The sequence below is a fragment of the Eucyclogobius newberryi genome, unplaced genomic scaffold (assembly GCF_026437365.1).
Source record: "Eucyclogobius newberryi isolate DKJ021-1_F unplaced genomic scaffold, fEucNew1.0.hap1 SCAF_8, whole genome shotgun sequence".
Lineage (NCBI taxonomy): Eukaryota > Metazoa > Chordata > Actinopteri > Gobiiformes > Gobiidae > Eucyclogobius > Eucyclogobius newberryi.
This window is the reverse complement of record NW_027316500.1, coordinates 5033195-5049303: the sequence shown is the minus strand read 5'-3', so window position 1 is coordinate 5049303 and position 16109 is coordinate 5033195. Positions and strand designations below refer to the sequence as shown.

At 41.2% G+C, this 16109-nt stretch overlaps 1 protein-coding gene across 1 annotated transcript; it reads left to right on the top strand.

The window, feature by feature from the left end:
- The first annotated feature begins 2877 nt into the window (after nt 1-2877).
- mat1a (methionine adenosyltransferase 1A) lies at nt 2878-16076 on the top strand. The gene is made up of 10 exons (XM_072436477.1): nt 2878-3152; nt 4647-4724; nt 4906-5028; nt 5501-5613; nt 13042-13185; nt 13256-13381; nt 13797-13889; nt 14116-14298; nt 14700-14833; nt 15210-16076. Exons 1-10 carry the CDS (start codon nt 3086-3088, stop codon nt 15310-15312), a joined length of 1164 nt encoding a protein of 387 aa, XP_072292578.1. The 5' UTR covers nt 2878-3085; the 3' UTR covers nt 15313-16076.
- The last annotated feature ends 33 nt before the right edge of the window (nt 16077-16109 follow it).

Sequence of the window (16109 nt, the reverse complement as noted above, 5' to 3'; positions counted from 1 at the left end):
GTGGCCTTGAACCTGGAAACACAAACAGGTGCTCTGCTCCTCTGAGGCTGCTGTGGTTATCTCAGCCTGTTCAGGCGAGTTTAACCCACAAATCCAGCTTCAAATAACCTGAGCCAATCCTGTAGGAGGAGGAGTCCTCATTCACTATGTAGTTACATGATAGCAGTATTTAAGTATTCATCCCATTATCCAGCTCTGGCTTAAGCACAGATGACAATAGATAGTGATCCAAGTATCAGTATAGTTTCATATTTTTGCTCCAACACAAAGGTCATTCATCTTTTATCATGTTTTCTGCTTCACCTAGGGCCCCTGGGCTCTGTGGAGCAAAGGTCAACCTTCAGCTTTATCTGGGCTCTAAACGCTGCATCCTAAACTAAAAAGGCCTGCACCCAGATACACTGTAAACTGCTGTCCCAGAGAGGACGCGTGCTCAAGTAAATGTGTGAAGTTTCCCTGGTTTCTTCAGCTCTGTGCTCTTGTATCAGAGAGAGACGGGTTTGATCTGACCCTTCACTTTCAGGGGAAGCAGAGCAAACTTCAATGACCTGGGTCTGTGCTGATCCTGGCAGAGCATGTCTTCCCTTGTTTCATCTAGTTTATGTTTGGTTATGGGTTCACCTCTGACCTGTCAAAAGGGCACAGTACAGTTTTCCAAACCTATTTTAGACTTAAATTCATTGTGAAATTATGATTAGCTCAAATACTTGCAGTTTTAATTATCAGTAATTTATTGGTTGTACATTAACTTTCTGTTTTATAAATGGGGCATCGCTCCTGGAGTGATTTGTTTAGAGAAGATGATGGAGAGTGAGATGGTTTTGTGAAGGTAATGGCTGAAAGTAGGACTGTAGTCAAATGAAGCTCTTGACAAAAGAAACATGGATGGATTAGTCCATGGGTTCCCAAAGTGAGGGTCACAGGGCACTGAGAGGGGGTCGCGAGACGATCATTTCACAATAATGACAATTAATATAATACATATTTTTAATTGGATCAGTTTTGAATTTCTTTGACAATTTATGTCAATTCAATGTTGCTGTGGGGGGGCCCCAGTTGTGGCCATTTTGGAGGTTTCCATGATCTGACAATGTATCCGACCCAAACTGCACTCACAAGACTACAACTGTACTTCATGCATTAATACAGAAAAGTAGGAAATATAAACAAAGTCATTATTCACTCCCAAATCGTCAGTAAACTCACACAATCCTTTTACCTTTTTGCTGTTGTAAATCCTTATATTCAAATCAAAATAATTAGTTGACAAATATTAGAGACTAAAGGACTACCGCTCTAGCTCTGGGGAGGAACTAAGAAGTACGTACATACTTGACAACAGCCATCTTCCTGACACTAAACTATAGTTGTAGTTACATGAATGTTTTCAGACTGGTGCGAGTTGTGGCCGCAGGATAAAACCGTCACTGGATCAGTCCCTTTTGACTTCATTATAACTTCTCTGATAGTTTCCTAGATCCTCTAAAATCAAAAGAGAGATGGAACTAAGCCCCGGCGCTGGCACAATTAGAGCCGTACGAGTGAGAGAAGAGACGACCTCCCGCTCTACAATAGAGCGACATATTTCACCCCTGCGCTCTGTCAGGCCCTTTGTGTCTGGATGGAAGCGTTTGTTTGTGTGTCAGAGGCTTACCTGCACATATTATCCCAGGCACATCTTCATTATTGGATCCTCCCTCTGTAAATGGAGCCGCGGGATTTCTGGAAGTTCACAGATGAGAAAAAATGCCCCAGGCCGCCACATGGATGGAGTCTAACGTCGTTAAAAAGAGTGTAAAAACAGTAACCGGCTTTTATTAGCTGAAAAGGTATTACATTATTTACTGGGCAACAGCAGCAATACAAAAGGTACACTTCACACACTGTTGGAGGAGTCGAGCAAAAATATAAAACCATTTGGGGCAATGATTATCAATTTGAAACTCAAGAGCAACCAGGGACACTATTTAACCTTTCTGGAATGTTCCAGAGTATGACATTAAACTTGTCTATCTCCATGACGACAAGCGGACAATGCCATCAGGCCAAGTCTTTTCAATGTATTTTTGAGCAATAAAAACGAAATGAAAAACTGAATGAATGCGATACTGTGGCGCATTTGTTTTTATTATAATTGCTGTAGTACTATAATTGAATACATATACGTGAGCTGTAGAGTGAAAGGAGGAGATAGGTTCAAGGTTAAATTAAAACCTAATAAGGGAAATCATGAATAAAATACAGTACATTTTAAAAAAACGCCAACAACTAATCATTTGTACTTGTTTTGACCCATTTCTCCACTTCAAATCCACTTTATTTATACCACATACAACAAATAAAACAGTATATAGACACAAAACGATAAAAAACAACAAAGGCATATTAAGTGCTCAGTTTGATCGTACTAGTCCTAAAACAATGAAACTCAAAGCAAGGCGATAAAACCATAAAATAGCAATATAATATCTATATTTAAATACGACATCTCTGACCTACATTTATTTGTTCTTCCTGCCCAACTGTTTGTTAAAAGTTGATAGAATGATCAAAGATGTTTTCATCATGTACGTTTTGGCTACAACGCTCTCTTCTGGATAAAAAAAAAATACAGTGTAACAAGTTCTAGGACTATCAGCTTGTGATGTAAATACCTGTTGCATCACTTTTGCTTTTTTTGTGTTCATAGGTTGGCCACGTCCAGCCGAGTCCCATCAGCCTGTGCAGGGGGGAAGATGGCCCCCATATTAAATACTAAGTCCCCTCTTCACATTCACACGTCCGGTATTCCACAGGACCAACATGAAAACACACCACGGCTCCACAGTGGGCGCTTTCTTGTTCCGCCCGCACAGCAAAGGGTTAAGTAAGTTTAGCAGAACGCGGAGTCCTCCCCCCTGCACCACTCCCCCTGGAATGGTCTGTCCCAGGACCACATGACGCACGTGTGTGTAGAGTGAGGGCTGTATATATTGGGACCATGTGGACTCAGACGTGGAGTTTTGGTCCGTTGGTGTAGTGGCTTCCCTCCTCCTCGTTTCTCTGATTCTCAACAACTGGACTATAAGCTCCACACAACACAAACATGACCAGTCTCCTGGACGATGGCTCCTTCATGTTCACGTCTGAGTCTGTGGGAGAAGGGCATCCAGGTGAGGAGACCACTGCAGATTTTGAGTTGGGATTTAACTTTAGCAGCAGAAGGAATCACGCCTCCAGTAGACTGGATAAAACTGTTGTAGTTTTACAGTGGTAAAAATAGAGCTAATGTGAACAAGAATGCAAATTACAATCACAAATCAGATTTTGTCTCGTACAGAAGAGGAATTCTGACATAGAGGTGGGCAATATATTGATTTTAGAAAATAGTGTGAATGTGTTATAGTATAAGATATGCAACATTTGACTATCAAGTATACCGTTTATGATTTTTTTAATAAAAAAAAGCTGATTTAAAACACACAAATGCAAAAAAACACAAATTAATCTTACTGTTTTGTCTGATGATTTAACACTTTTATGTTGGATTGACATGTAATCTGAATATCGTTAGGATGTGCCCCCAAAAAGTGGAGAACTGAAGTAGGTACTTGGATGAGTGGCTGAGTATATTGACTTTCAGCTGAGAGAGTCCGGCCTTCTTTTGCTGTGGATCCCACAGAAATAGTTTATATGCCAGTAGGTCATTAAAAGGGAGTTGAAAAGTGCGCTGTCTATTTCAGAACAACATGTGTTTACCCCCCACTCTCATTGACGGCAGCTGTACGCCGCAGTCTAGAGTGTCACACAAACTGACACCTCGGAAAGACTAGCTTTTTTGTAGTAGTGTTGTTTTTAATCTATGTGAACCTGTTCAAAACTGAGCATTTACCCTGGAACTAAAGGTATGTTTGATTGATTCAAATCCGTCTGACTGGTTATCACATTTGCAGGTGTTTAGCATTCATTATTATCTAATATTTGACAGGTTTATGTTTATGACCAGTTTGGTAACAAGGAGAGCAATAAACATCACCTGAGCAATCAGATGTCGTATTTATGAGCCAAACCAGAATGAACTTGTATTATTTGTTGTATTTATAAGTTGTAGCGCAGGGAGATAAAAGTGAAACGTACTCTACCCTTTCGCCTCCTGTAGTGTTGTAACCAGACGCACTGCAGGATTAATCGATAATCAGAGGATTCAGCTAAAGTAAACAGCAAAGGTGACAGATATGAGCCGCTCTGTTATGTAAGTGGAGGTGGAAGGGTTGGATAGACTCCCAAGTAGAAGAAGGAATAAAAATACTTTTCATTCATTCATTACAACAGTCCGGATTGATTGACAGGCGGCTGAAACTGGAATGTTTCCTCACAGCTTTTCTAAACAGACATTTTGGATCTTTCAGGTTGTTTTAAGTGTTTTTTAAAGTCTTCTCCAGCTACTTCAGTGCCACAAGCTTCTGTATTTGTAGAGTTTAAATAAATAAACAAATAAAATAGCTTGTTCAAACGGCTGACTCTTTGGAAATGTTGGAAAATGTGGTGTTTTTTATGTAAAAATCAGGGTTTTTCCCAAGCTGCAAAATACTAATGCTACGGTTTCGAGCAAATAAGATGATGCACAAGGAACCAGATATAACGTCACCATTGCTCTGTGTTTGTAGACAAAATCTGCGACCAGATCAGCGACGCAGTCCTGGACGCTCACCTGACCCAGGACCCAGACGCCAAAGTGGCCTGTGGTGAGTAAACACACTTTTCTGTAAATCAAATAGTGACTAAGGAAGCGGGCAGCTACTACAGGACCGGGCCCCTTCAGTAAATCATGTTTATTCACAATCCCTGCTAGAAATTCAGACATTTCTACTGTATATCCTAGATTTGTGGTATTGTTGTATTGACATATGTGGTTTGCGTTTGTAGAGACGGTGTGTAAGACGGGCATGGTGCTGCTCTGTGGAGAGATCACGTCGCGGGCGGTGGTGGACTACCAGAAAGTCGTGAGGGATGCCATCAAATACATCGGCTACGACAACTCCGACAAAGGTATGACAAATACAAGCGATTTAAATAAAGGAGACGTGACTTTTTTGGGCATTGTACCAAAGAATTAAAAGTCTTTCAAATCAATAAAGTAGATTTGTTGTCGCTCACTGCTTGGAACGCCAGCAGAGGGCACTAAACACCTAATCCTTGCTGTGCCCAGGTGCCTATTTTACACAGATTTACATATTTTGAGCTATAAAACCTCCATATCCGCTTTAGTTATAGAGCACACTTAAATAAAGAGCTGCACAGACGCAAAACAATGAAAAAAAAACAATAAAACATATTTTAGTGCTTGATCTTACCAATACTAAAACATTAAAACCAGTCAAATCAAAGCAAAACATAAGTCAAATAAATAAAAACACTACACTGTGAAATATAATTGAGACGATGAATGTATGAACTGTCGCCTTGAAAAGAAATCAACAATCTGCATCCCTCAGCTGTTGTGTGTGTGGTTTTGGCGCAGGTTTTGACTACAAGACGTGTAACGTGCTGGTGGCTCTGGAGCAGCAGAGCCCGGACATCGCTCAGGGCGTCCACATCGACAGACATGAGGAGGACATCGGAGCGGGAGACCAGGTGCAAGCAAGACACACTGCGGCGCCACACACGACTCCACACTACACTAACAATACAATCAATATCATTTTACATTTGTTCATTATAAAACACAGTGTAGAGGCTAATCCTAGTTCTTTGTTCCTTCGTTTTAACCTCTTCGGAAAATAATGACTGCATGAGCCTGTTTTAGGCGTAGGACCACTGGTGTAGTCGCAGCACGGTAAAACCACCGTGTTGCTCCAGCCATCTCTCTTTATTAACAAAGTTTTACAACAAAACTTCTTCACCTGTTTTACATGACAGGTAACAGTAGTGCGCCCCCAAGCGTCCAGGACATGCACACACATGCAAACTTCTTTTAAATAAAACACAAATGAGTTATTATGAATAACGTAAAATTAAGAATGTAAAATATCAAACCATATAAAATGGCGCTTACATTCCGGCCCCTAATTGTTACTTCTGGGGAATAACAATTACCAAAACAAAAATACAAAGCGACATTTCGTCTGTAAATAAACATTTGAAACATGAAACTTGTTTCATCCATACCATATTTATGGCTTTAACGAACACAAATACATTACTCCATTTCAAGCAACAGACAGTTTGTCTACTGGTCTTTCCAAAACACTGCTTTTAGTTTTTACCAAAACCCTTCTAACATGACCTTTGGAATCACAGATAGATTTTTCAACTTTTCCCATCAACCATGAACCTCTTGGTGCACTATCATCTACTATAAGAACAACATCACCGGGTTTCAGGTTTCTTTTGGCATTAAACCATTTTTGTCTCTCTTGCAAAAGTGGGAGATATTCTTTGGTCCAACGTTTCCAAAAAATATCTGACAGGTATTGAACCTGACGCCAACGTCTCCTTGAGTACAAGTCCTCCTTCTGGAACACACCAGGTGGCAATACTGGTTTTCTTTTTAGGAGAAGCAAATGATTTGGAGTCAATGCTTCTATGTCATTTGGATCGTTAGAGACTCTCGTAATCGGTCTATCATCAATAATGGACTCCACTTCACAAAACAAAGTGTGGAGACGCTCATCATCAAGAGTCTGCTGTCTCAATAACTGGATAAGGATTCTCCTTACAGAACGTATCTGTCTTTCCCAAATGCCACCAAAGTGAGATCCAGCTGGTGGATTTACAGTCCATGTGATACCCTTTTGACTCAAAGATTCAGCAATTTTTGACTGATTCCAACTTTTAAGTGATTCACGCATTTCCTTTTCCGCACCCACCAGGTTTGTCCCATTATCTGATCTCATTACAGAAACCTGACCTCTCCTTGCAACAAACCTCCTAAATGCGTTAATACAAGAGTCTGTTTCAAGTGAATTGGCCACCTCTATATGAACATCTTTTGTGGTAAGGCATGTAAACAAAACACCATATCTTTTTACATGACTTCTGCCACATTTCACATCAAAAGGTCCAAAGTAGTCTATCCCTACATTAGTGAAAGGGGGATTGTCTGGGACAAGTCTCATGTGGCAAGTTAGCCATTCTCTGTTCACCAGGTTTACCTGACAACATTCTGCATTGTACACATTTTGACAATACTTTTCTTAGAGCTGCATCAGCTTTCGGAATCTAATATTTTTCTCTCAGTTTGGATACCATTATGTTTCTACCACTGTGCCCAGTTTGTTTGTGAACATGTCTGAAAATCAAAGTGGACACATAATGGTCTTGATGAAGTATTACAGGATGTTTCACACTGAATGGTAATGCAGATTGATGTAACCTTCCTCCAACTCTTAAAACACCATTGTCCAATACAGGATCTAGTTTGACAATGACTCGTTCTTTTAAGCTTTTCACCCTTTTGCAAAGTTTGTATCTCATCTTTGTAGCTTTGACTTTGACAAAACTTCACAATCTCAATCTCAGCATTTTCCAATTCTGCTACTGTCAAATAACTTTTGATCGTTTTTGACTTAAGCCTTTGCTTTTTGTTTGACATTTTTGCTTGGACATTGAACATCACTAACTTTTCTCTCTTGAGTCTTTTCTTTAAGAAGCTGTTTTAGTCTCAGCATCCAGGCAACAGTTTTCTTTAATCTGTGCCAGTCTGAGTAGTGACCGATAAGTTTACTGATTGATCAGCTTGCACAATGTCAACATTAACACTCATAACCTTCACCTCAGCATCATTTTGAACATCCTTTGATATTATTGGTGACACAGGCCAGTGTGTACTGTCTTTACTCAGAAAGTCCGGTCCATCAATCCAAGATTTGTTTGAAAGGAACTCAGGTTTTCATGCCCCTCGAAGCATGGTCAGCAGGGTTCAACTCAGAGTTCACATATCTCCACTGACTGACATTGGAATGATCTCTGATAAGTGACACTCTGTTTGCAACAAAAGTCTTAAATCTGAGACCGTCATTTGCAACGTACCTTAGCACTGTAGTACTATCAGTCCAGAACACTGATTCTTTCAATGGCATTTGTAGCTCATTTCTCATTAGTTTGTCCATCTTTACAGCCACAGCAGCAGCCGTTAGCTCTAACCTAGGAATCGTTGTTTGTTTCAGGAGGTGATACTCTGGACTTGCCTATTATGAACGAACAGTGAGCTTCGCCCTTTTCGTTTGTCAGTCGAAGATATGTAACCACTCCGTACCCACGTTCACTCGCATCTGCAAAATGATGCAGTTGTGCAGATGTAACATTGTCATATCCGACTGGTTTGAAACACCTGTCAAATGTGAAACCTTGTAGCCTTTCATGGTCTGATATCCAAGCCTGTGACTTCTGAGCAAGTTCTTCAGGTATGTCCTCATCCCAAGAGAATTTCTGTCCACACAGTTCTTGCAAGATAATTTTTGCAGGGAGAATAACTGGGGACAGGAACCCTAATGGATCATAGATTGAACTCACAAATGACAAAATGCCACGCCTGGTTTTTTCCATTGGCTTTGCATTGATCTTAATTTTAAATGAGTCGGTTTCAATACACCAGATTACTCCTAAAACTCGTTCATCCGGTAGATTGTCATGACAGAGATCTAATGTCTTGATCTCAGACGCTCTTTCTGTTTCAGGTATGGAGGCCAAAACAACTCTGCTGTTGCTATTCCACTTAGTGAGACGAAAGCCTCCATTTGCACAAAGTTCTTTCAGTTCTTTTACCATGGCACAGGCATCGCTTTCATTTGACACTGAGAAGAGACAGTCGTCTACATAAAAGTTATACTGCACTCACAGCCATGGGTGCCACTTCTTCTGTAGCGTCTTCTGCAGTTTTCCTTAAGGCAAAATTAGCGCAACTGGGTGAAGATGTTGCACCAAACAAATGCACTGTCATTTTAAACTCCTGCATGGGTTTATCCAAGTTTCCTTCAGGCCACCAGAGAAAGCATAACATGTCTGTGTCCTCTGGCTGTACCTTAACCTGATGATACATTGCTTCTATGTCTGACATCAAAGCAATGTGATCATGTCTGAATCGAGTTATTACTCCTATTAGTGTATTAGTCAAATCAGGACCTTGTAAGAGTTCCTGGTTCAGTGATCTGCCCTGATATGAGACTGTACAATCGAAAACAACACGCAGCTTTCTTTTCTGTGGGTGGTACACCCCGTGATGAGGTATGTACTATACTCGTCCATCGTCACGATCAATTTGTTCTTGTGGCACAGGAACGGCATATCCTTTGTCTATTAGGTCAGACATGAATGCCTTGTACTCTTTGAGTAAGTCATTGTTTTTGAGCATTTTCCTTTTAAGGCTTTCTGCTCTCTGCACAACTACTGAGCGATTGTTTGGTAGTGTGACAAATTTGTTCTTTAGAGGTAGGCCCACACAAAAGTGACCGTCAACCCTTTTAACAGTGTCCTTAACAAAGACCATGAATTGTAAATCCTCACTAGACATTTCCTGCCTCTCATCAGAGGCTTTTTCTGGAAAGTCGTGATTAATCTGTTTCAAACACAGGGTTTCTATTTCTGACATTGAAATGCGATTTACAGAAGCACTTTGGTCAGTTTCAGAGTCATTTCCTTTCAATGGGCCATTTATTACCCAGCCTAAGATTGTTTTAACTGCATAGGGACCATCATCTATGCTGTGGATGATTTCCCAAGGTTCCATAGCCTTGTAAGCATTTGCTCCAATCAAAAGTCCAACATCTGCATCTACTTCTGGCAGTTCTACACCATACAAATGTGGCCATAGGAATAGGAATACTTTCTTTAGAAACTGGGATGTCCTTGTGAGTGTACGTGTCCGGTAAATCAATGTACACATTCTCTTTTACACCACAAACTTCTAAGCCTGAAACTATATAACTAGGCTCTACCTTTTTCTGACCCATGGTGCGAAGAAGGATTTGTGTTTTCTTTCCTTCTATGCCAAGTTGTCTCATAAGTTTCTCTGAGCAAAAAGTTGCTTCACTGCCATTGTCCAAAAATGCATACGTTTCTACAGTTTTGTTGTTTTTCTTAAGCTTAACATGAACTGGCACAACCGCCAAAACTCTACTGCTGCTACCGGCCCCGGTAGCACCACATGTACCACCACATGTACCACCTGTGACTGGAATAGGACTCGTGACTTCAGTGTTTGAGTTTACAGTGGCATTGTTGAGATTGTCCTGTACAGCTTCATCCACAGTTTTATCGTAATGAAGCATATTTGGATGTCTCTTGGAACAATAATCACATTGGATTTGTTTCTTAGTCTTTATTCATATGCCCTTGTGTCAAACACGAAAAACAGAGTCCTCTTCCCTTAAGAAACTCTATTCTTTCCTTTTGAGGCAGTTTTCTTATTTTCTGACAATCTGCTAGTGAGTGACTTTTCTCACAGTACATGCATGGTTTTTGAAACGCATCAGCTGTAGGACGTAAGTTGCCTTTATTAGCATCTGGCATGCTTTCTCTTGTTGCAGGTGCCACACTAGTAGCAAAAGCACTGTCCTTTGGTCTAAATGCCCTATTTGGATTTATGTTTTGCTTGACTTTGTCATCAGCATCTTTAATGTTACCAAATAAAGGATCTGAAGCTATTTTAGCTTGTCTGTTCACAAATCGAACTAGATCTGAAAACTTTACTCTCCTCCCAGATGTTTCCTGAATGTCAAAGGCAAAGACTCTCCACATTTCTCTCATCTTGTAAGGTAACTTGGAAACTACGACTCTTAGGTTTGTTGGGTTGTCAAGTTCCTCAAGGTGATTAATGTCCTGCATTGCATTGTTACAACCAGTAAGAAAGAGAGTAACTGTGTAGAGTTTTTGCATCATCTGCCTTTACCTGAGGCCAGTTTACAGCTCTATTCAGGTAAGCATTTGCAATTTTGATCTCATTGCCATAGTGATAGTGTAGAAGTTTCATTGCCTCTTGGTACCCAAGCTGAGACATCATGTGCTGACAACTTCTAACTAAGTCTTTTGGTTCACCTCTTGTAAACTGTTCAAGATAATAAATCCTGACAGTTTTGCTACTGATTGTGTTCAAATGCTCTTAGAAAAGGTTTGAACTCTAAAGGATCACCACTGAAAATAGGCACATCTCTCCGAGGTAAGTTTGTGAGTCTTTGTTGCTTTACCAACATTTCTGTAACGTCATTCTGTTTTGCATTACTTCACACAAGTTAACTGTATTGTCCATTTCTACTTGTTGAGTGGGGATCTCCTGTTTAAACATTTGAGGTCTATTTAAGCTGTGAGCATTCGGCTGTTCATTATTAGTCACAACAGAGGGAACTCTGATCTTCTTGTAACCCCTAGGTGAGTGTTCACGTTTGCTGGTTACACTTCCATTTTCACCTTCTTCATACTCACATTCCTCCAGCACCTTTATCTTTGCTGTAGAAGCAGCAATCTGAGTTTCCATTTCTAGCTGCTCTTTCTTGGCCTTTAACTTCAGCTCCTCAAACTCCAAAGCTTGTTTTTCTTTGAGCTTCTCTGCTTGAGCAACAAGAGCAGCTCGTTCTGCTTGTTCCTTACGACGTGCAGCAGATGTAGATGATGTAGACGATGTAGTTGAACCGCAACAGCTGGCCCTGGTCCCGGACACGCAGGATCCCGGTCGCCGCTTCCTTCATACACTGGTCATCGATGCGCTGTCATCTGGACCCACGTCGTCCTGTCTCAGTTGTCTTGAAGAAATAGTCCAGTTTTCAGCTTCCATGGTGAAACTGTTGTACTGGTCCTTTTTAGGTAGAAACCAGTATGTCTGATCAGCTTCCCTTTCTTCCTCACACAACAGCTGAAGTACATTTTCGTTTGACTGAACAAAGTCGTTCATAAGTTTTGAAAACTCGTTTAAATGTTCATCAACTGTGTCAGGATTTTCACTATTTTTCATCATAGTACTTATCTTGTTCATTTTCGCAATTGAGCAAGCTTTGCTCTTCTTGCGTTCATTTGTCTGTGCAGTGCGTCTTCCAACCCTTTCTCCGTGTACCTTGACGCCCTCTTGTGGACATCCTCGACACTGCACTCATTTTCTTTCGCTCTGGTTTCCTGCGTCATGTCGTCCTCCATTTTGGCTCAAATTAGCCCGCAAATGTTCATTGGCAATCAACAGCAGTTAATAAAGTAGTCTGACACAAAGCGTGCTTTGCTTTCTTCTTGAGTGTCATCTAACAAAGACTACAACATTCCTGTTGTCTCATATTCTCTTCAGCGCAGGTTACCAGTTCGTAGTTTTTTCTTGTTATCTTGCCACGATGTTGGGCTCCTCCACGGCTCGTGCTCTGGTTGAGCGAGGTCGTTTTACTTAATGTAGAGGCTAATCCTAGTTCTTTGTTCCTTCGTTTTAACCTCTTCGGAAAATAATGACTGCATGAGCCTGTTTTAGGCGTAGGACCACTGGTGTAGTCGCAGCACGGTAAAACCACGTGTTGCTCCAGCCATCTCTCTTTATTAACAAAGTTTTACAACAAAACTTCTTCACCTGTTTTACATGACAGGTAACAGTAGTGCGCCCCCAAGCGTCCAGGACATGCACACACATGCAAACTTCTTTTAAATAAAACACAAATGAGTTATTATGAATAACATAAAATTAAGAATGTCAAATATCAAACCATATAAAATGACGCTTACACACAGTATTGATCTAATTTGGCTTAGTGATAGTGACGGGTCCAACAACTTCCTGTTCAAAACTGCAGAACTTCATAGTGACATAGTTTTTATTTGTGAAAACTGGCTTTGTGACATTGAACCCTACATGTATCACTCCAAAAACCTCCCGCAAGCGCTCGCCTCACCCTGATGGGAAACACTGCAGTGAGGGACAGACCGCTCCCTGTAGTTCAACTAAATAGAACTGCAGACCGTTTTTTGTTGTTGATGAAAAGATCAAAATATTCAGGCAAATGCTCAGCAGTACTAGCTCCACGGTCTCATCTTACCATCACGTATGACAATTATAAGCTCCAGTGTCGCTTCATTGTTGCTCCTCTTTTGTCTGCGCAGGGTCTGATGTTTGGATACGCTACAGATGAAACCGAGGAGTGCATGCCCCTCACCATCGTACTCGCTCACAAACTCAACGAAAAGATGGCCGACCTCCGAAGGCAAGGGATCATCACGTGGCTCCGGCCAGACTCCAAAACACAGGTCAGGAAAGAGCCTACGCCATTTGACCGTGTTCAGAATTCAGTCATTGCATGGATTATGTCGTGTCCAGGTGACGGTGCACTACGAGCAGAAGGACGGAGCGGTGATCCCCAAGAGGGTCCACACCATCGTGATCTCTGTGCAGCACGACGACTACGTCTCCCTGGAGGAGCAGAAGAGGGTGCTCAAGGAGATGGTACACACCACCTGCACTGACCCTTTCAAGTTTGAACAAAAACAGCCCAAAGGAGGAAAAAGTGAAGTGGAATATAGTGTGATTTCAATGAGAAACTGTGATTGAACTCAGACTATCACAACATATAAAAAATCAAATGAAAACCACTTGGATACAGACTATTATACACCATTTACAGCAAAAGAGGCTCACATGTAATTTGATTCTATAAAATGTATAGATTTTCCCTCTTTTATAATACAAAAACAAACTAACTGACCTTTCTATCCTGGTCATTCAAAATGTTGCTTATTTTTTCTTGTAAAAAAGATCTATTTTGAACGTACAACACTGAACATTACTTATATTTAGATTAAAAATGTAATAATATATTCAGACTTCTTTGTCTTTGTCTGACTGAACTTCCCTCTGTCAGGTCATTAAAGCTGTTGTTCCGGCTAAATATCTGGATGAGAAGACGGTCTACCACCTCCAGCCCAGCGGTCGCTTTGTGATCGGGGGACCTCAGGTGAGCTTCTGAAAGCCCCAAAATATCTATGCACCTGACTTGCTAATAATATTTAAACACGAGCAAAAATGTAAAATCAGCTTTCATATGTTTTATTGTAATATTTTTTTACTGTATTATTGGACCTTTCAGTCTCATTATTTAAAGAATAATAATACCCTGAGACCATCCCGACCCGGACTCTGAGAACCACTGTTGTATTGTATAAAGTGCGTGTGGCCCTCAGGGTGACGCTGGAGTGACCGGACGAAAGATCATCGTGGACACGTATGGAGGCTGGGGCGCTCACGGAGGAGGAGCTTTCTCTGGGAAAGACTTCTCCAAAGTGGACCGCTCTGCAGCCTACGCCGCCCGCTGGGTGGCCAAGTCTCTGGTCAAAGCCGGACTGTGCCGGAGAGTCCTGGTCCAGGTGAGACTCTTCAAAGGGGACATATTATGCTAAATCAACTTTAATGACTTTTTAACCTTTTAACAAAAATCCTGTTTTCACCTAAACCTTATCCCCTAAATTGTGAAAAATAAAGACTATGAGTGATTAATCCTGGGTTCTAAAAGTTCACGTAGCCACTTTTGACAAAGAAAAACCTGTGAATAATAGTCTGCTGCGCAGTTCTGCAGGAAGTTAAAAGCCTGTTTCTATTATTGAGCCGTTCTAAATGAAAATTGCAGTTTACAATGAAGAAAATGTAAAATGATGATCTACTTATGTTACAGTTCAATACTAAGTCCCTGAGAAAAGCCTAATCTGTCTGCTTTAAACCCGTTTAACCGTTTTTCCTCGCTGTACTGTAACAAGCGCTTGTGCCACAGGTGTCGTACGCCATCGGAGTGGCTCACCCTCTCTCCATCTCCATCTTCACATACGGCTCGTCAGAGAAGTCCGAGTCAGACCTGCTGCACATCGTCAACAACAACTTTGACCTGAGGCCGGGGGTCATCGTCAGGTGCTCTTACATTCACCTCACTTTACAATACAGAACTACATCATGTACACAAGGCGTGGTAAAAAGGCCTCAGCACATTTGGAATACATTTGGGCTGAGAGGAGGTGGCACTGATTTCTGCATTTAAATCCTTCATACTGTGGAAAAGCTGTTCAGATTTACTAGTGTAGGGTTGACACGGAAAGAGCAATACTTCACTCACCCACTAGGAGGAGCTAAATACATACAATTGTGCTAACTGTCTGTGGAATGGTTGATGATTTAAGATAAGATAAGATAATCCTTTATTGTCCACACATGGGGAAATTTCATTGATACAACGCAGGTAGATAAGGGTGAAAGAGAAGCTCATTCTGACCTTGTGTGATGTTGTCAGGGAGCTGAACCTGAAGAGGCCCATCTACCAGAAGACCGCATCCTACGGTCACTTCGGCCGGCCTGAGTTCAGCTGGGAAGTGCCCAAGAAACTGGTTTACTAAAGCTGCTGCTCCATCCACAAGGGACACGCTGCCTGAGTTAGTCATGTAAAATAAGGAAATGTTAATGCAGAAATGTGGCAGTAGACATTGGACAGACATTACAGATAAAACCGCTAATAGAACAGAGCCACTTGTCACATAGTTTAAATGGTGCTACATCCCGAAAACTACAAAAGTCTTAATGTTTGAGTGTGACTGGGACAGAAGAGCCGGCTCTCGGGTCGAGCAGAGGCTCTTGTTACACTCGACATGTAATCTGCTCATGCATTTACTCAGTGTTTCTTTAAGGGCTGTTGAGAAAAGTGCCTTTTATCAGTTTGACTGTTTCCTACCGATGGGACCTTTCTTTGTGTTAATATGTGAATGAACTCTTTTGATTGAAATTTAATTATTGTTGATTGTAGATGCTCTGCATTTTAAGCACAGTTTTTACATTTGCAGGGCTTGCGTCATTTATCTATCAAAGTATTTTTTCACCAGCACCATCAGGGTATTTTCTGATATATCTGCTTCTGTGCCAAGACTCATGTTTGTATCAAATATATACAAGCTTTCACGTTCCCTGTTCGAGGGTCCAAAGAACTAAAGTCTTAAATCTCGACTCTGGCTGAAGAATTGAGTGGATCAGACCTCGGACAGCTGAGGTGACAGACCCTAAACTTGTCTAACCGTGTTTTGAAAGAGCAGTCGCTGTAACCTTTGACTGGCTTCAGTGTCACAGGGAAAGTGACCTGTGTAAATAATTGCCAACAATAAAGAAAGGTGTCGGTGTAATCCCTCATTCGTCCAGGCGTGTT